General features: G+C 41.1%; 1 protein-coding gene across 2 annotated transcripts in view; it reads left to right on the forward strand.

Annotated features, from left to right (window-relative positions):
* The first annotated feature begins 785 nt into the window (after window positions 1–785).
* prss12 (serine protease 12) overlaps window positions 786–21,600 on the forward strand; it is a 160,582-nt gene continuing 139,767 nt past the window's right edge. For both annotated transcript variants that reach the window (XM_072253175.1, XM_072253176.1), the window contains exons 1-2: window positions 786–1,196; window positions 12,386–12,524. In XM_072253175.1, the coding sequence (XP_072109276.1) occupies window positions 866–1,196; window positions 12,386–12,524 (470 nt within the window). In that variant the 5' untranslated portion in view covers window positions 786–865. The remainder of the gene's footprint in view (window positions 1,197–12,385; window positions 12,525–21,600) is intronic.

A 21,600-nucleotide genomic window follows, 5' to 3' on the forward strand; every position in this document is an offset into this window, starting at 1 on the left:
AATGTGTGTGTTTGATTCAAGTGTGTTTTGAGGAGCAGCGGGAGGAAAACGCTTTTAACAAAGAGCTTTCGAAAAATGTACACAAGGCTTTTGTCCGTTTGTATATTACATTGTTTTATGAGACTGTGAAGTGTAAACTGCCCTTAAAATGCTGTTTGAATTGTAAATGATACCGTGGACCGAAATTTCCTGTTACTAAACGAGGCCATGATTGTTAGGCTCGGTTCTGCAGCGGCTACTACATTCACATTTAACTTCGCTCTTGGCGAGACGCGACGAGTTAACCGGGAGAAAGATCAGGACCACAGCAATGAAGCCAGTTCTACAGGAATAGTTTGCAACACTGGAACTCACAATTCGACCCGATTAGGGCTCTCTTAAATTGTTTCCCAGTTTCTTGTAATGTTGACAGGACGCTGGTGTCAAATGTTCGCCAGGTGCCACTCTGGAATAAAACATGGTACTTCGTGCAAGTAAACCCTACTTTCTCTTCAAAGTCCGAAGGAAGGTGCGAGAGGGTCCCTGTACGAACCAACCCCAGCCCTGCCCACCGAGCACCTCACAGCTGAGTGCGGGACTGGAGAAAGTTCACACGGGATGTAAGAACAGCCTCTTCGCACTCCGCTTTCTTTGTACCGCAGCTGCCGCCAGGCTGTCCTATGCTTGAAGACATAAGCAGGCAGCATTAAACACTGACACCCCCCACCCCCACCCCCGGTGTTTGACTGAGCTTCCTTCTTGTATCTGTTTTATCCTTTCCCACCCCTTCACACAGCTAACGGGGTTCAATAGTCGATGCCTGTGGGATTGATAGCTCCGGGAGTCGCCTGCCGTTGCAGATGGGTGCTGGCGGATAACGATCGCGATGAGGACCACTAGCAGCTTTCCGGCTGCAGCTGCTCTGCTCTGCAGCGTTGGAGTTTGTTGTTTTAGCACGGCGGGATCCAGTCGCCTCCCGGGCGACTGTCTGCACAGCGCAGCCGACCCGGCTATTTCGCGGCGGTCATTCGGGATCACCGAGTCCGGCCACAGGTGCCTGCAGTGGAGCGCCATCCCCAGTTTCGTCGGGAGGCACCCAGACAAAGGTCTGGGGGATCATAACTTCTGTCGCAACCCCGACGGGAGGCTCAAGCCCTGGTGCTTTATCAGAAATCGCCGTGGAAGGATCGATTGGGCTTATTGCAGCTGCAGGCAGGGTGCGTACTAACACTGGACTCGCTGTTCATGTATCCAGACAAAGTGGGAAGTGCACAGAGACGGTGCGGTGCTGCCTGGCACTCAGGAGCAAAAGCTCTCTTGAATGTTATGTCGATTGTGTGCTGCTAGATTCAGATAAAGGTTAAATTTATCATACGCACCATAGTGCAATGAAATTCCTTGTTTTTTGTGAAGCTCTCTGTGTAGACAGTACATGTTTAACAGTTTATAATTAATTCCTGTGTACATCGTTAGTACTTCGTTCTTAGTCATTATTAGCAGCACCATAGAAGAAGGTCGGATGTTTTATAGTAGTTGAAAACTAATTCTGCTATACAATAATCGTCGTAGAGTAAATAAAGTAATTGATGTAATGCCTCCGCCGATTATAACCCACCTGTAAGAAATTGTCTCAGCTGACTCAGAAAAATATTCTTTAACATGGATCTGTTTTTAATTAATAAGAAAGTGCTAGCGTAGGGACAAACTTTCAGCAAGATTTGTCTTTTAGAGCAGGGGTTCCCAACCTGGGGTATACAGACCCTCTCAGTTAAGTGTAAGGCTCCATGGCATAAAAGAAGTTGGTAACTCCTGATAGAGAATTTGTAGTTTGGGAGTGCAAAGCTAATTCTCAGTAAAATGGTCCTCAGCACATGTGTCACCATGGAAACAGTTGATGCCTTCTGAAACTAAGGGATGCTGATTGAGCAACTTACTATATATGTTTAACCCAGAAAACGAAATGATTGCCATTTGGAGCTGTCTCCATCTCTGAATGCATTATGACATTAGATAACATGAAAGATATTTATAAACCAAGCCAAGGCTGCCTTTACAGATACAGTCCTTTATGAGGCAGCATTAGGTTGTCCAAGTGGAATGTGTGTTTGGCACCAGCTCAGTTGCACCATTTGTAACTATTATTTGGACATGTATATTCTTTCCAAGCAGATTTTTGGTGCCATGGGCTGAAGATGATGATCCCTTATTTCATCTAATAGTGCGAGTTATGTTAGATTTCATGTTTTCACAAATATATCAGCATTTCATTTTGACTGAGATACTATTAAATTTTCCTTATGTTCAGAAACTTGAAAAGAAATCCCTTTGTTTTCTCAGGTCCATTTCTTCTATGATGTGGTTTCCCATTATCTGTTCCTAAAACGTGCCAAGATATCTCAAAGCACAGACACTGAGGCTGCTCAGAAACAAGGCTGCAGGATAATGTCTGTATGACCATATCCCATCCGTCTTTGTTTAACCAGATCAGCATTGTGGTCTAATTGACTCTGTGGTGTTGTTTATCCAGCTTCTCTAAACAGACCATTCCCACATTCCAATAACTCTCAGAGTAAATAATTGCCCCTTAAATTCCCCACCCAATTAAGTTGGTTACCATCTTATAGTTACATCTGTAGTTTTAAACTCTCAAAAAAATTATCTCCAACTCTTCCTATCCTATGTCCTGTACAAATGCTATTTATTCCCTTTTCTCAATCTCTTTGCTAGCTTTCCATTCTAGGACATCAGAGATGTCGTCCTCCTTTAAACCCCTTTAAAGAATGGGGTTTCCCTCCCTCCACTATTGATGCTGCCTTCACCCACATTTCCTCCATTTCCCAGTCCTCTGCACTCGCCCTATCTTTCCACCACCTAAATATTGATAGATTTCCTCTTATCCTTACCTACCACCCCATCAGTCTCCACATCCAGCACATTGTCCCCCATACTTCCGCCATCTCCAAAGGGATCCTACCACTAAATTTATCTTTACTTCCCCCCTCCCCCTACTTTCCATAAGGATTGTTCTCTCTGCGGTTTCCTTGTCCATTCTGCTTCTACACTGATCTCCCTCCAGGCACTTATCCCTGCAGGTGGGCTAAGTGCTACAACTGCCCATACACCTCCTCCGTCACCTCCATTCAGGGCCCCAAACAGTCTATTTCAGGTGAGGCAACACTTCACCTGTGAATCTGCTGGGGTCATGTATTGTGTCCAGTGTTCCCAATCTGGCCTCCTCTACACTGGTGAGACCGATCATAAATTGGGGGACCCTCTGTCGGGTACCTCTGCACCATTTGCCAAACATTTTTATTCCAATTCCTACTCCCGTTCTGACGTGTCAATCTGGGGCCTCCTCTTGTGCGAAGATGAGGCCACGCTCTGGGTGGAGGAGCAACACTTTCTATTCCGTCTGGCTACCCTCCAACCTGATGGCATGAATACTGTTTTCTCCTTCCGGTAAACAATTTCCTCCCTGCCACCTTTATTCCTGACTCTGGCATTCACTTCTCACCTACCTGTTACTTCCCCTGGGATCCCTCTTCCTTCCCTTTCTCCTATGACCCACTATTCTCTCCTATTCCCCCCCCCCCACCTCTTTATTCTGGCACCTTCCCCCTTCCTTTCCAGTTGTGAAGAAGGGTCTCGGCCTGAAACTGACTATTTACCCTTCTCTGTAGATGCTGCCTGACCTGCAGAGTTCCTCCAGCATTTTGTGTTGCTTTGGATTTCCAGCATCTGCAGACTTTTTCATATTTCTGTCTACATATCAGACCCTTTCATCATCTTAAGTACTTCTATTTGGCCATTGATCAGCCTCCCATCCAGAACCCTTTTGACATTTATATCCTTTAAATTTTAGATCATCCTTGTAAACCTGTTTTCCACCTTCTCTTATGTAGTCTTTTATTTTAACAATTTGAAGACCAAAACTGCACTTTAGGTCTTTGAGATTCAATACGAAAGTTCTCTGTTTTTCGATTCTATCTCTTTAGAAATATACTTTGATGATTGAGTTTACTTAGGAGTATTTAGATGTGTTGTTACTTTTAGTGATTTATGTATTTGGATTCCATGATTGGTGAGCTTCTCCAACACATTTTGATCCCCAAGACAGATGGGTTTGGGTCAAGCAGAAAGTTTGTGTCACAAGTCCCGAATCCTCTGTGCTGCCCCTTTCATGAGTCCTGATGAAGGGTCTCTGCCCAAAGCATCAACTGTTTACTCTTTTCCATCGTTGCTGCATGGCCTGCTAAGTTCCTGCAGCATTTTGTGTGTGTTGCTTGGATTTTCAGCAACCGCAGATTTTCTCCTGTTTGTGATTTAACCCATAGGGATTGGGTTTCATGGAGATTTGGAGATCTACTAAGTGATAGGAGGTGTGAAGGTCAGCAGCAAGTAAATTTTGTTGCAGTGTTGCTATGGCTAAGACAAACAGAAATGTTTAGTCCAGGTTACCCTCACTTCCATGAATTCAACGATCACCTCCATCAATAAATCTTGTTCTGAAGTCTCCATCCGATTCACTGTGAGAAATTCCTTATTTCCTGGAATTGATTTACTCCAAACTTATGAATATGTTCTTCTTAATTTATCAAACACTTGACATCACGGAAAAGGCCAATGTCCAGTGATAAGCTCCGACTGTTCAAGGGAAGATTCATTCGTTCAAGGCACACTTATTAAGTCAAATTGTAAGGAATTTGCTCCAGCAATGATAAATGTATTTCTGTTGGGATGATGTATGAATTAGGGAGCAACTAGCAAGTGGTATTGATCCCATACTTTTAGTGGCCTTACCTTATCTGGATAGTAGAAGTCATGGATTTGGGATGTGCATCAGAAGAAGTCTTGTGGAGTAACTGCAGTGGTTTTGTAAGTGGTGCATAATGCAGCTATGATACAACACTAGTAGAAGGAATGATTGATTAACATATTAGGTAATGGGCCACACAAGTGGCAAACTTTGAGAATATAATAACAGCTGCACATATCCAGCCAATTCAGGATGATTTCTTTACACTCCTTACTTACCCCTTGCGTACATTTGAACAACTGAAGTGCATTGCCTGTCTGATAGCATGTACAGAGAGAGAACAAAAACAGGCTACATTTCTGGTCAATGATATTTCTTGAAAACTCAAGATAAAAAAAGCAATTTCTCCACATGCCCCCTGCCTTTCTGAATATTTCCAGCATTTTTTGTTTTTATTTTCAGATTTCCAAATTTCATAGATTGCAACAGCACACTGAGCAACATCTGCACTATTATTCAGAATCTGAGCTGATCGATCTGCAATAAGCGCAACTATTTTCTTTATGGTTGATATTACCTCAGACTAATACTTTTTTCCCTCAATTCCCTTTAACTTCCATGTTACTGGGGGGGTGAATTATGCCAGGCTTGGTCATATATAGCCCTGATGTCAAAAGTAGTCCTTTTCCATTTGCATCTTGAATTCAAATCGTTGGACGAAGGTTGAAGATCAATTTGAGGCAAATATGCCCAGTGGAATCCAAAATGAGCATCAGTGACTGTGTGGTGGTCAGTGTAATATCCATTTACTGTAGATTGAGAATAGACTGTTTGGGCTTTCAGAGCATTTATTGAAGATCACTGGAACAGGCGGTGTATTGGAGCTGGGGCTATGTGAATGAACTATAGCCCATTTTGCAACAAACAAGTCAATTTACCAAGAAAACAAGAGATTGTTTAGACATTAAAGGAAGCAGGAAATATAGCAATTTTTCTCAGTGAAAGAATGATTAATTTTCTGATGGAGGGGAGTTGCTTATAAATCCATGTAGATAAAATCAATTCCAATCACATTCAGCAGCCTGGGAAAAAAGCTGGAAGAATACAGGAATTATCCAATCATTTCCATTCTGGTCATTTATAGCATTGTCACTCCATGTAGTCTAATGGCAATTTTTCACTCTACACATGAAGGAGGCACTCAGTTAGACCAGCCACAAATGTACTGTAGCTACAAGAATAGCTGAATGGATGGGTGACTCCACTTCCTTTTTTCATGAACTAGAATGGAATATTCTCTGCTTATAGGAGACTGCAGCTATAAGAAGAGAGTATTGTCCCATGCAAAACAGTGTGCACACCCACCACTCAATATTTATTCTCTGCACCACCAGTGCATTTTGGCTTCAGTAGGTGCAGTTACTCACTTAGGCAATTTAGACAGCCCTCTGAACCCACAACCTCTATGACCAAAAACGTCAAGGAGAACATCTTCATGAGAATACCAGATACGGAGGTATGATTCTGAGTTTTCAGATGGCACTATTTTGGTGGTGGTGTTCATAGTGAGGAGGTTTGTTTTAGGTTAACAAATGATATTGACCAGCTGGGAAATTGGGCAGATTTTGGGGGTGGGGAGGGATTGGAATTGGTGGGCATTCCAGGGAGAGTGGTGGAAAGAAGGATCTAAAGTAGACAAGAAGACATTAAGGATGCTGGCCTTCATTAGCCAGGATTAGAACATAATGACCTAGAGGTCTTAGTACAACTTCATAAAACTGATGGAGACAGCCGTGAGAAGCACAGAGGAACATGTGGAGTAACTTCTGAAATGCCTGCTTTGCTGCCGCTGCTACTGTGTGATCGAGAATCTCCAGTGACGAAGACCCCAAATCCTCGGCTTTGCATATCGCCTGTTGCCGGGGCTGGGGTCGAAGCGCTCGGCAGAGATGGTGCTTGGAGGCTCGGAGTTTTCGGATGGACTCGAAGTCAGACTGTGGTCGGATGCTTCCAGTATGCTGCATTGGCAAGTTTGCGGCGCTGAAGGTTCACCGTCTGAGTGAGATGATGGGACTTCCGAGAGACTTTGAGACTCTTACTGTGCCATGGTCTGTTCTTATCAAATTACGGTATTGCTTTGAACTGTTGTAACTATATGTTATAATTATGTGGTTTTTGTTAGTTTTTAAGTCGGTTTGTCATGTGTTTTCATGATATCATTCTGGAAAAACATTGTATCATTTCTTAATGCATGCATTACTAAATGACAATAAAAGGGGACTGTGTGTCCTCATAATCATAATCATAATAACTGTGGTTAGGCCACTGAAGTATTGTGGGCTGTTCTAGTTGTCACACTATAGGAAGGATGTGAATACACTGGAGAAAATGCACAGGAAACTTTCCAGGATGCTGAGTTAACTGGGATGGAAAGTTTCAGTTATGAGGAGAGACTGGATAGGCTGGATTTGTTCATTTTGGAGTAGAGGAGACTTGTGGTGGGGGGTGTCCTGAGAGAGGTGTACAACATTGGGAGGAACATTAATAAGATGCATAGTAAGGAACTTTTCCTTCTGATGGTAACATCTAAAATCCGAGGGCACAGGTTTAAGTTGATGTGTAAGAAGGTTTGAGGAGGATTTGAAGGAAAAAAGTTCACTTAGAGGGTGTTTAGAATCTGGAGCACACTGCCTGAGAAAGTGATGGGGGACAGCATTTACGTTTGTAAAACGTATCAAGATGTGCATTTGAATCACCAAGGCATATACGGCTATGGACTAAGTGATGGTAAATGGGATTTGTATGATTAGAACCTGTGCAAGCTGAATGGCCCAGTTCTATGTTGTGTGCCTCTATAACATTATGACCACTGCCACCACTCTAGGTTCTCCTTTAGGATTCTCACAGGCCTTCTTGGAAATATTTTGCAGCTGGCTCTATATACCAAAACTCCATGCCCTGTAATACCAGAAGAACTATTGTGGTTTAAGAAGATGACTCAGCACCTACTTCACCTGGACAATTAGGAATGGATAATACATGTAATCCATGCCAGTTATGTCCACATTTTTTTATTTTAATGAGATACAGTGTGGTGTACAATATTTGGTGGGACATTAATAAGGTGCATAGTGAGGAACTTTTCCCTCTGATGGTGACATCTAAAATCAGAAGGCGCAGGTTTGATGTGATGTGTAAGAAGGCTTGAGGGGGATTTGAAGGATAAAAGTTCACTCAGAGAGTGTTTAGAATCTGGCCCTTCAAGCTACGCTGCCCAGCAACTCCTAGTTTAATCGAGCCCAGTCATGAGACAACTTAAAGTGACCAGTAAGCCTACCAACCAGTGGGTCTTTGGACTGTGGGAGAAACCGGAGCTCCCAGAGGAAACCCATGCCATCATTGGAAGAAGGTACAAACTCCTTACAGGTAGCAGTGGAAATTAAACTTGGATCGCTGTGCTAACCACTATACCACCACACCACCACCCCCCAATAAATTTTGAACCAGGGACCTCTCGATCTTCAGTCAAATGAGCTACCACTGAGCTATACCCCGACATCTGGACAAGGAATTTGGACAGGCGCTTAGATTGGAAATGTTTAAAGGGGTATGGGCCAAACATGGGCAGATGGGACTAGCTTACATGGCAATTTTGGTCAGAATGGACCAGTTGTACTGTAGGGCCTGTTTAGCTGCTGTGTTACTCTCTGACTCTTAAGAATCAAGCTGATACCCCTTTTATGGCAGATGCAGCAAGACTCTGATCCAACCCTTTTACAAGAAAGAGAGCAAATTTCAAAGAAACTCCTTCTCTTGATATAGGCAGCAAGATTCACGAAGACCTTCTTTGCACAAGTGCAGCATGATTTAGACTAACTCTTTCTACTGGCAGATATATAAAAAAGATTCAGATATAATTATTCTCACAGTCAAATATTTATAGTACACCTGCACAAATGTTGTGATGTTTTCTGTAAGGACTGTTTTAAATAGCTGAATTTTGGGTTCTAACAAACTGCAGAGAACAAGGAATATATTTCAACTGAACAGTTGCTCCAATCACTTATCTATCGCTTAAGTATTATCTGACAATCAGCTACATGCATTTTTATGCTAGATATGTGTTTAACGAATTTACTAAAAGTATGTAAAGTCAATATTGTAGCTGTAATTCCTTAACAGCTACCACACTTAAATAAAATGGCTCTTTATGATATTAAAAAGCAAGAAGGCAAATTATCCTTTATTCTGTAATGGGGAAAAAAGCTAAATTCAGACAATTTAAGAATATAGCGTGGCATTTTAGTAAGAATATTGTACGAAATATTTCATACTGAAAACTCCAAAACACCAAAGTCTAAATTCAGAAATATTGAAATTTAATATTTTTTCCGGTGTATGGTAAAAGAGAACACTATGCTTCAAAGCAAGACTGCTGCAGAAGAAAGCAGTAAAAAAATGCTCCCCAGATGTCGTGATAAGTGAACCAAGTTTAAACAATTGCAATTTACCCGGTGGATTCATGTGAATTGCACCAAGTTATCCATAATTATAACAAAATATGTACTCTCAGGCATGCCTTACAAAAGGTTCGAGTAAGAAATGGGATACCATACTGAAGTGACAGGAAATGCTTACATATTGGCTGCTGAAATAGGAAGGTAAAAGTGGCCAAGTGTGCCATTCCTCATATTTAGATGGAGGAGTGAAGGTTCACTCTCAGCTGGCTGGAAATAATTTCCTGATGCACACACAGCTGAATGCTGTTTTGAAACCTAGTGGCCTAGAATTTGTTTTGGTACTTTCAGTTGTTAGGAGAAATTGCATCTCCTCACCAACTCAGCTGCAGAAAGTTCAACTTTTTGATGAAGACTAACAAGATGTGTGGGACCAGCTGGAAAAGTTTTAACACTATGTAGCAAGTCCATAAATAGTTATAAGACGTAACAATCTCATGAAACTTAATGCATTTCAGTTGTGAGACAAAAAGTAAGATGTCTTTTTTGGGAAGTTAGTGACAGTACAGTAATCTAACAGTTAATTGCTCATCTGCCTCTAGCTCGAAGAAGGTGTACCATTTCCCATAAATGGAGTGGAGTGCCATCACAACCGGTCAGCATCAGATGGCATCTCATTGGCTCTTCAGTCAACCCTAGAACATCTGGACAGCGAAGATACATACATCAGAATGCTTTTTATTGGCTATAGCTCAGCCACAACCCCTCAAAACTAATCAATAAGCTTTAAGACCTTAACCCCAACATCTCCTTGTGCAACTGGATCCTCGATTTCCTCACTTGGAGACCCCAGTCACTTCAGATTGCCAACAGCATCTCCTCCACACACATGCACCACAAGGCTGTGTGCTTAGCCCCCTGCTCTATTGGCTTTACACTTATGACTGAGGCTAAGCACAGCTCCAATGACACGTTTAATTTTGCTATTGACACCACTGTCATAGGCCGAATCAAAGTCGTGAGGAATCAGCATATAGGAGGGAGATTAAAAATCTGGCAGAGTGGTGCCACAACAACAGTCTCTCACGCAATGTCACCAAGACCAAGGAGCTGATTATTGATTAAGAAGGAAGTAACCAGACATCCATGACCCAGTCCTTATTGGGGGATCAGAGGTGAACAGGGTTAGCAACTTTAAGTTTCTTGGTGTTATCATTTCCAAGGACCTGTCCTGGGTCCAACATGTAAGTTAGTGCCATTATGAAGAAAGCACGACAGCGCATCTACTTCCTTAGAAGTTTGCGAAGGTTCATCACATCATCTAAGCCATTGACAAACTGCTATAGACGTGTAGTGGAGAGTACATTAACTAGTTGCATCATGACCTGGTATGGAAACACTAATGCTCTTGAATGGAGAAGCCTACAAAAGTACTGTATATGGCCCAGTCCATCACGGGTAAAGCTTTCCTCACCATTGAGCACTTTTACACAGAGTGCTGTCACAGGAAGGCAGCATCCATCGTCAAGGACCCCCACCTCTCAAGCCATGCTCTGTACTCACTGCTGCCAGCAAGAGCCTCAGGACCCACACCAGCAGGTTCAGGAACAGTACCCCTCAACCATCAAGTTCCTGAAATGGAGAGGATAATTTCACTCAACTTCACTTGCCCCATCACTGAACTGTTTTCACAACCTATGGACTCACTTTCAAAGTCTCTTCATCTCAAGTTCTGGATATTTATTCCTTATTTACTTATTAACATTATTTTCTTTTTTTGTATTTCCACAGTTGTTGTCTTTTACACATTGGTTATTTGACCCTCCTGTTGAGTGCAGTCTTTCAGTGATTCTATTGTGTTTCTTGGATTTACTGTGTATGCCCGCAAGAAAATGAATGTCAGGATTTTATATTGTGACATTCATCTGGACTTTGATAATAATTTTGCTTTCATCTTTGAACTTAAAATACTTTGGTCCTATAGATATTTTGACAGCAACATCTGTTTTGTTGTTCCCCATATAAAGGAAATCTGTTCATTCACCTGCAATATAAAAAGCAATTCTCTACATGCTAACATTGAAATTCAAGGCCTTTCCACATTGAATAAATCTTGTAAGTTATGGCACATATTGCACATTGATTAGTAGTTACTGTTTGCGAATTTGCAATAGTGCAAAGGAAGTGTAATAAAGTGTTTGGAGAAGTATAAAATATCAATCTTCAGCGGAAAGCTTTGTGTCGGGCTCATGTTCCATTGCAATATGTAAGCACATAGATCAACAATTTGCGTAATGTGAACTACATGCAAGTTGCTCTTAAACTACAACAATTTTCAGAGGTGGTTCATGTTCAATATAATATTTTCAATGAATCTGTCTGATTGAGAAATGTTTGAGAATATGATACATATTTGTCAAGTTGTTTGTTCAGTCAGGCCCTTTAAATACCACTAGAGCAGGCCTTACAGCGGTTACAGAGGCTCACTTTCGACTAATGACCTTAACTCATTATGGGTCTGACATGCATCAGTGATAATTATTGAAGTAGCTTTATATATATGTGGGACACAATTGATACCACGATGCATAGTGATCTGTTATGACATTTTATTATGTACAGAGGTACTGGAAGATGTGTTGCAAACTTTGCTGATTGTGTTGTAAGTTGATTAGCTTGGCAGAGAAATTATCATATAGCATTATTAAATATTACACTATGATTGAATTTCTGTGCTATATATTCAATTTGCTGGGCTTTTTGAGCTCAAATCTGAATTTTGCCACCTACATTTTGAATTTTTGTTGATATGGTGTGGAGAGTAGGTCTACCTGTCTCATTATAACATCCTAACTCCTTGATGGCCTTTACTTGAAGCCACAGTGCAATATTACAACAAATGCACACAATAGCTTTCTCTGGTCTTCCTTTTAAAAAGAGCGATCAAACGTGCTTCATTAACTTCCTTAGAGATGTGAATTGATAACTAATATAAAAGCATTATGAGTTCTTCAGACATCATTCCAGGTAAAATGTGAATTCTCCTAATTACCTCTACTATTCACACACTCCTTACAACTTTGTTTTCATCAAAGGAATGTCTGAAATTCTCATTCCCACTTCCACAATAACTGATGACATTTTCTGTTTATATCTGTTTGTCTAAATATTAACTAATATTTTATTTTATCAGGTTTAGTCCGATTGCAAGGAGGTCAGAAACTTGGCGAAGGTAGAGTTGAAGTGTACGTGAATGGAGAATGGGGAATGATCTGCAACAAGAACTGGGATGATCGGGACGCCTCAGTTGTCTGTCGGCAGCTCGGACATGGGTAGGATTTGCAAATTGGAACTTCTGAACCTGGATTTTATTTGAGCATTATCCCAGAAAGCTGCAAAGTTTCTTTGCTGCCTGAAATGGAAGTAATTCTTTGGTTCTGTCATAGAGTTTTTGCAAATAAATCTGTCAGACAAAGTATTTTCAGTTATTCAAGAAGAAGGTTTGGCAAATGCATTAACTTTTAGTTTCTGTAATACATTGTAATGAAATTAGGGATGAAGATAATAATAGTCACCCGTTCAAATTGACTGACGAAGGGTCTCGGTCCGAAACACCGACTGTACCTCTTCCTAGAGATGCTGCCTGGCCTGCTGCGTTCACCAGCAACTTTTATGTGTGTTGCTTGAAATTCTAGCATCTGCAGATTTCCTCGTGTTTTCGTTGCTATTGTTGTAGCTTTTCCCCTCCTGGCCACTTGTTCATTAACATATTGTATTTTTATGTTCACTGATAAATATTATTAATCTGCCTTTTGAAAACAGCTTAAACAAACAAATGCATCACAGACAAAATGCTGGAGGAACTCAGCAAGCTAAGCAGCATTTCTGGAAAACAGTAAACAGTCAACTTTTTGGGCCGAGATGCTGCCTGGCCTGCTGAGTTCCTCCAGCATTTTGTGTGTGTTGCTTCAGGGTAATTGCATTAGTTATTGTCAGTTCAGGCTGAAAATTTCACATTTTAGATAATACAGCTCAGTGGCTGATTTGTTTGTTCTTGATAAAAGACAAACTTGGGTGGGAAAAAAACTAACACATTTATTTTATACAGAATCCTACAGGTATGGCTTTAGCTCGACCACTTTTTACGCAGAACCTTCAGCAATGTCACTTCCAGTTCTGATGAATCACATGCATTACACACAGGGAACTGAAGTTCTTTATTATGTACAGACATAATAACACAGTGGGCTAAAGTTATTCTGGCTTAGTTATATCTTTTACAACTGGCCCAAGGACTTGTGAATCTTGTATCTAGAGCTGGATTTGGGTCTGAATCTATTCCTGGTGATTTCCTCACATCATCTCCCAGTGTACCCCTCTCCTTTTCCTGCTGATTGTATCTTTAACTAGACAACAGGGTGACCCATTGGGGCACCCTTTGAGAGAAGGGTAGTGCAGTCTCATGTGACCAGAATGAACATTAAATTTTCCTGAATGCTATTGGTATCGCTTTGCTTTGGAAGCTGAAGTAGAAAACCTCAGTTTATTAAAGAAGAACGATGCGAGGCAAAGCAAATATAGCTCCTCCTTGTTTACTGATGGACACATTTGATGGCATCATTTCTGGTTTATCTGCCACCCTCGTGCCTCTTGTTGTCATTCTGGAGATGTGCAGTCCTTTCATCTCCCGTCTCTTCATCTTTCCTGCTGTTTACTCTTTGTCTCTGATCCTGGAGATGTGCATGCCTCTCCTCCTCTGTCTCTTCTTCTCTCATCTTTTTTTGTCCTGACGCTTTGATCCTGGAGTCCCTGGCCTCATCTGATTCTTGTTCTCTCCCTCTCCATGCTGCTTCCCAATGACGTTTGGCAACATCTCTTGACCGTAATGTCCCCCTTCCCTTTCCACGCGACATAATTAGGCTGACCATTTTTTTTACCCTAATGCTGGATAGAAGATACGAAGCACTAACACCAAAGGATGCTAATTATTCTTGATGATGTGGCTGGTGCTCTCCTAAATGGATGTGATATAGTCACCTCTGTCCTTTGACTGCAGCAAAGGGTTTGATGGGTGTCTCGAAGTATGTCATTACAATAAGATGTAATTATCTCTTATTGATGGGTGGCAGTTAGATCTGTTCCATTTCTGCACATGCTGATGGTGATTAACAGAATGTGATCCCTCGCAATAGAGCTGCCCTGCCCTTTTGCTCTGGTAGGTGTCTCTGCTGAGACTGGCCGTGCGCATGCGTTAGGCTGTCCAATTTCCATAGTGGCCGATCAGCTCTCGGGTGAAAACCAGCCTGTTGATTTTTTGGCAAATGAGCAATTTTATACAAATATATAACCCTGAACTTTGCCTGCATTCTGTAAGTTAGCGCATTTTAATTTGATTTAGCCAAAAAAAGTGCCGCTGTAGTGCACCATTTGTGCTAATTGGAGGTCACAAACAGACAGAGCATGAGAGTTTTAGTATTATATAGATATAAATCACCTCTAGAAAATGACAAAAATATTTAAAACCTGAGATTCTTTGACAGAAACGCTTCAACTGTCATAAATGGTACCCTTTTATTAAGCAACACTCATCAAAGTTGCTGGTGAACGCAGCAGGCCAGGCAGCATCTCTAGGAAGAAGTACAGTCGATGTTTCAGGCCGAGACCCTTCGTCAGGACTAACGAAGGGTCTCGGCCTGAAACGTCGACTGTCCCTCTTCCTACAGATGCTGCCTGGCCTGCTGCGTTCACCAGCAACTTTGATGTGTGTTGCTTGAATTTCCAGCATCTGCAGAATTCCTTGTGTTTGCGCCCTTTTATTAAACAGCACCAGACACTTTCACAAGGAGAAATATTTTCTCCACATCCATCCAGTTAAAAGCCCTCAGGGTCTTGTATGTTTCAATCAAATTCTCTCTCACTCCTCTAAACACCAGTGGAAACCTATCTGCCTCTTTCAACATTTTCCCATAAGACAACTTGCCTATTTCAGGAATTAAACTAGTAAATTTTCTCTGTACAGCTTCCAATCCATTAACTTAATTTCTTTAAAAAAGGGACCATTACTGTACACAACAGTCCTGAAATGCTCACATCAAAGTCACGTACAGTATCTGAACCATTAACCCTTGTAATAAATAAAAACATCCTGTTAGCTTTAGCCTTTTGTGTGTCATGTATGAAGGCATCAAGACCCCTCTGCATTTCAATTTCTCACCATTTAGACAAAATGTGTTTTTTATTCTTCCTGCCACAATGGGGAAATTCACATTTTCCCATATTGTACTATGAACTAGTCACTATATCCCGTAGTAACCTTCTTTGCAAGAAGAAGGCCTGTCAGTCCTGTTCCCCCTCTCCTTTCTTCCTTGTGGCCTGCATCTCATTCTCTCTCACACACAAATTGCTTTAGTTCCTTTTAACATTAACCTACATTAGAGGTGATTCACAATGGCCAATCAATCTAGCAGCACGTCTTTGATACACAAGAAGAAACTGGAAAACCAGAGGCAGGCCCTACTTGTCTTACTATTGTATGAATGATCATTCTAAATAAAAAATGCTATCAGCTCCTACATGCATTTTCAGAGAAAAGCTGTCATTCAGGCAGACCCTGGCAAGTACAAGGATGGAAGGAAAGAGCATGCCGACAATGTTTTATGTTATTTGATGTATTACATAATATTCCTTTGATCACCAGGATGAAGAAAATATATATTGTATGTTCAGAAATTACTTGATTAGCATTTACACATTACATGCTTTTGATTTATGAGATTGACTCCAAAAAATCAGAGGCTCTGGCATCAGTGAGCTAGCTTTCAAACTTCCCGGCAGTGAACACGAGCTTGTTTAACTCACAACAGATGTCCTTCAGGAAACACCGACCAAAAGAATAGTGTTTCTGATTGGAGAATGGATAGGCTTTCCAAAAATGGTTTACCTTTCTGGCTGTAGCAATGAGGGATAATGGTTACTACAAGGCCTGTCCTCTGATTTCATACTTAAACAATTATCACAGTTCATGTAATGGCAGTGAGCTAGCGTTCAATATCCTGGACAAAAATTGAATCAAGTAAAAGGTTTTAAGGCCCTATCAAATTGGGAGATTACAGAACGAAGGATTGACAGCTTTATGGAAACTGTCTTTTCCAGCAGAACCTTGCTAGCTACCTAGGAAGTGACAGATCAAGCCTGCCTGCCCTTCAGTTTTAGGCTCCAGGGTAGGTACATAAAGAAATGATGGTACTAGCATGAAACCTATTGGGTGACATCCTGCCCCTAGTGCCAATCCTCACTTCTTTGGTAATTTAACAGGAAGTGAGGAGGTAAGTTTGTTTTGAATAGGAAGGCTTTTAGTTGAGTAGAAGGCAGAAGTGACTCAGTAAACAAAACTATCATCAGAATTTATCATCTGAAAAGCTGAGAACTGTAGTTATGGTGTGAAATTGGTGAACTTGCTCTGGAGTTTAAGTGCATAAACATTAATTAATAGATCTTTCTGCATAATTAAGAAAAAATGACTTATATTTAATTAAGGTTTCTCCTGTCAGAATATCTGGAAACAAGTCACGACCAGTGCAGTATAGTCATTAATGCTGTAATGGAAATAAAACCAATTTTCCATGAAGGTATGCAAAGTACAAAGTCCCACTGTTAATGTGGTTGAAGGGACGTGTCCATTTGAGAATTTCCTTCCATCGTTTACACATGCATTGAGAAAGGAGAAAAACATTTCTGGGGTTCTATTCCTGATGTTATCCAATAACCACAAGTGTCTTGTGAAGAACTAGGGGGAGGATTTATCTACATTTCTGAAAGTGGAAATAATTGGCAAGGATTACTTTTATTAACTATACCTAAATACTCTTGAGAAATTGGTAGAGAATTTTTTTCTCAGCATCTGTTTGGTTTGTCAGGTCATTTCAGCATTAACATTCTGCAAGTTTCAGATTACATAAAGACCAGACTGAGCATTTATGAGAAAAAGATAGCTTCAAGGTCCTTAACATTGACTATTTGATTTTTTTTTCAGATTTGATTACTTAGGTAAATTTAAATTCTGCATTTCCCATGGTGGAATTTGAATTCATTTCAGTATCATTAGTTCAGGCCTCTGGATGGTTGGTCCAAGTAGCATTAACTCTATGATATCAGAGGGCTGATGGCACACAGAAAACTGTATTCTAGCAAGAGTTCCCATTTTCACAAGTAAAGAAGATATTATAAAATAAAGTTAAAAAAAAAGGTTCATTGGATTTAAATTTAACAATAATGTAAGATGTAAACTATAGAGTCAGTCACTGGATAATAAGTTCTTTATGAAAATGAACATGTAGAATGGTGGATAATCAGTTGTGGGGCTGACACCGCATCCTCAAAATGGCACGTGGTGGTTATTGCGATGCTATTACAGCTTGGAGTATTCCAGAGTTCAGAGTTCAATTCTGACGCCATTCCATATCCTCATCGTGGAATGTGTGGGTTTTCCTCGGGTGCTCCTGTTTCCTCCCACAGTCCAAAGATGTACTGAGTAGGTTAATTGGTCATTGTACCATTTGTAAATTGCCTCATGATTAGGTTAGGGTTAATCGGGGTTGTGAATTGCTGGGGCAGTGTAGCTCAAAGGGGCCTACTCTGCGCTGTATCGTTAAATAAATAAATTCTTTTTGATTGCTATGTGATGCAACTTCTGTGGGGGAAAAGGTAATCAGAGAAGTACAGAATCAATTGTTTGTGTTTTCTTAGTGTGTGCTATATCCCCTAACTCAGTAACACGCTCGGGTGCCCAGACAAGCATATCTGTGTCAAAGCTGAACAGTAAGCAATATGTTTTACAATATAACATCATGATTTTACATTGCACATGCATGGCTCACACTCAACCAGAAACAATGTTACTGTACATGAGAGTCCACTTTCATGAGTATCGATAAGAAGGGACCTACAGAGCAGAAGCCTAGGAACCCACTTTAGATAATGGAGTGGTGTTCCTTTTCCTGCTCAATCAGACTGCAAGCCTCAGCTTCCTTCTCAAATTTGATCACCACTACAAACTTTTCGCACATTGTGATACCCACATTGCCCTAACCTGACCCTTGACATCTGAGATGATAGTCACCTTCATTTTCTACAACTTATCAAATTGCACAACACCTGACTATCAATACAAAGCCTTTCACTATATAACTTTAATTATGTGTATGCAGTTACGGTGAAGGATAGATGTCAAAGTATAGAAAACATGATTTACTCTATCATAATTAAAATGATTTTTAAAACGTTTGTGATGTAGAAACTACCACTGAAATTTTATGGTTAAGAATACTTTCTTATCCATAAATGTTTAGGGATCTCTTGCAGGATGTTAGGGATAAATTTGTCCCGATGAGGAAGATAAAGAATGGTAGGGTGAAGGAACCATGGGTGACAAGTGAGGTGAAGAATCTAGTCAGGTGGAAGAAGGCAGCATACATAAGGTTTAGGAAGCAAGGATCAGATGGGTCTATTGAGGAATATAGGGTAGCAATAAAGGAGCTTAAGAAGGGGCTGAGGAGAGCAAGAAGGGGGCATGAGAAGGCCTTGGCAAGTAGGTTAAAGGAAAACCCCAAGGCATTCTTCAATTATGTGAAGAACAAAAGGATGACAGGAGTGAAGATAGGACCGATTAGAGATAAAGGTGGGAAGATGTACCTGGAGGCTGTGGAAGTGAGCAAGGTCCTCAATGAATACTTCTCTTCGGTATTCTCCAATGAGAGGGAACTTGATGACGGTGAGGACAATATGAGTGAGGTTGATGTTCTGGAGCATGTTGATATTAAGGGAGAGGAGGTGTTGGAGTTGTTAAAATACATTAGGATGGATAAGTCCCTGGGGCCTGATGGAATATTCCCCAGGCTGCAAAGGGTCATGGTGGAGGGAGTACATTTGGATTGGAGGGTTGTGACTAGTGGTGTCCCACAAGGATTGGTTCTGGGACCTCTACTTTTCGTGATTTTTATTCACAACCTGGATGTGGGGGTAGAAGGGTGGGTTCGCAAGTCTGCAGATGACACAAAGGTTGGTGGTGTTGTGGATAGTATAGAGGATTGTTGAAGATTGCAGAGAGACATTGATAGGATGCAGAAGTGGGCTGAGAAGTGGCAGATGGAGTTCATCCCGGAGAAGTGTGAGGTGGTACACTTTGGAAGGACAAACTCCAAGACAGAGCACAAAGTAAAAGGCAGGATACTTGGTAGTGTGGAGGAGCAGAGGGATCTGGGGATACATGCCCACAGATCCCTGAAAGTTGCCTCACAGGTAGATAGGGTAGTTAAGAAAGCTTATGGAGTGTTAGCTTTCATAAGTCGAGGGATAGAGCTTAAGAGTCACGGGGTAATGATGCAGCTCTGTAAAACTCTGGTTAGGCCACACTTGGAGTACTGTGTCCAGTTCTAGTCGCCTCATTATAGGAAGCATTGATGTGGAAGCATTGGAAGGGGTACCGAGGAGATTTACCACGTTGCTGCCTGGTTTAGAGAGTATGCATTATGACCAGAGATTAAGGGAGCTAGGACTTTACTCTCTGGAGAGAAGGAGGATGAGAGGAGACATGATAGAGGTATACAAGATATTAAGAGGAATAGATAGAGTGGACAGCCAGTGCCTCTTCCCCAGGGCACCACTGCTCAATACAGGAGGACATAGCTTTAAGGTAAGGGGTGGGAAGTTCAAGGGGGATATTAGAGGCAGGTTTTTCACTCAGAGAGTGGTTGGTGTGTGGAATGCACTGCCTGAGTCAGTGGTGGAGGCAGATACACTAGTGAAGTTTAAGAGACTGCTAGACAGGTATATGGAGGAATTTATCGTGGGGGTTATATGGGAGGCAGAGTTTAAGGGTCAGCACAACATTGTGGGCCGAAGGGCATGTACTGTGCTGTACTGTTCTATGTTCTATGTTCTATGTTCTAAAGTTTTCAAAATCCTGAAAAGCCAGATGCAATGATTTTTTTTTTCCCCTCTGCCCACTGATAATGTGGGTAATTGATTTGCATGCTATAACTAGGAGGAAGCATAATGAAAAATATTATTCCACATGTAGTATAAAATATTTTTGTTTAAGATTCAGAGCTTTTGCTTACGGTTAGGATTAGAAATATAGCAATTTATTATTTGCCAATCACACACCAAAGATTGCCATTGACAGCAGGCAGCAAAGTTAATGGTTCATAGAACATAGAGCAGCTGGCCCTTTGGCCCATGATTTGTGCCAAACTAGTAATTAAACACTTCACTAAATTCATTCCTTCTGCCTACACAATGTCCAAAACCTTCCATTCCCTGCACATTCATGTGACTATCTGAGACCCAAGGTACATAATATGAAAACATGGTTAACATTTATGTTTTATGTTTCAATATAATTTAAAAACTTCAATTCTAATTATAAGGTGATAATTTAGGACCCATTCCTCTTTGGAAATTGAAATGCTAAAGTGTGAAGTGACCAGAGAGATTTTTAAAAATAATTTAAGAACATCTTTATCTGGTTTCCAACTGAAACATCATCTTCTTGCATCCCTTGAAATAAAAGCTTTGGAAATCAAGGCATAACAATGTGATAAATGAAAACAAACATTATTCATTAAAAGGCAAAAAACATGAAGAATTGATCAAATTCTTGACATCTGCTATTAAATTGGTTTAAGACCTATCAAGGAACTGTGGATATCACACTGAGCAGAAATCACATTGATCAGAATCAACAACCTGAACAAAATACCTGACCGGATGTCCAACACAATTAGCACCGGTGAACAGTCTCTTGCTTCTCTATCAGCAGAGAAGCACAGCTAGTTTGCTGAAATGACCAGGAGATCCAGGAGTTCATTAACTGCAAACTTTTCTTGGATTGGAGGGTCCACCTTGCCTCAAAGGAAAAGGAGCCGCTTCACAGGTACTTGAAAGCCAAGGCCACCAAAAAATCTGTGACCTAATGAACAGATATTGGAAGGAAAGTAGACTGATGGTTCAGTAACGCTGATAACTGGGGCATGCACAACTTCTTCAACATCGCCAAGGCTATCTATAGGAGTTCATCAGCATAGAAACAGGTCCTGATGAAAGGTCTCAACCGGAAACGTCAACTGTTTATTCCCATCCATAGATGCTGCTTGACCTGCTGAGCTCCTCTAGCATATTATGGCTAACTTATCCATGTGATCAAGATGCCTATCTGAGGTAGTCCCATTTGCCCCTTGTCCCTCAAAACATTTTTTATTGATGGTCAATAAAAATACAGAGGAAGTCGGCTCCACCAAAAAATAAAGTACTTCTGAAGTGTGAATCTGCCCTTGATCCGTGTGCCTACAAGAAAGCTCTGAGTCCAGTCCCTTCACCATTCCAAACGAATGGACCAGCACTTTTTCTTTC

This window comes from Mobula birostris, chromosome 3 (genome assembly GCF_030028105.1).
Source record: "Mobula birostris isolate sMobBir1 chromosome 3, sMobBir1.hap1, whole genome shotgun sequence".
Classification (NCBI taxonomy): Eukaryota; Metazoa; Chordata; class Chondrichthyes; order Myliobatiformes; family Myliobatidae; genus Mobula; species Mobula birostris.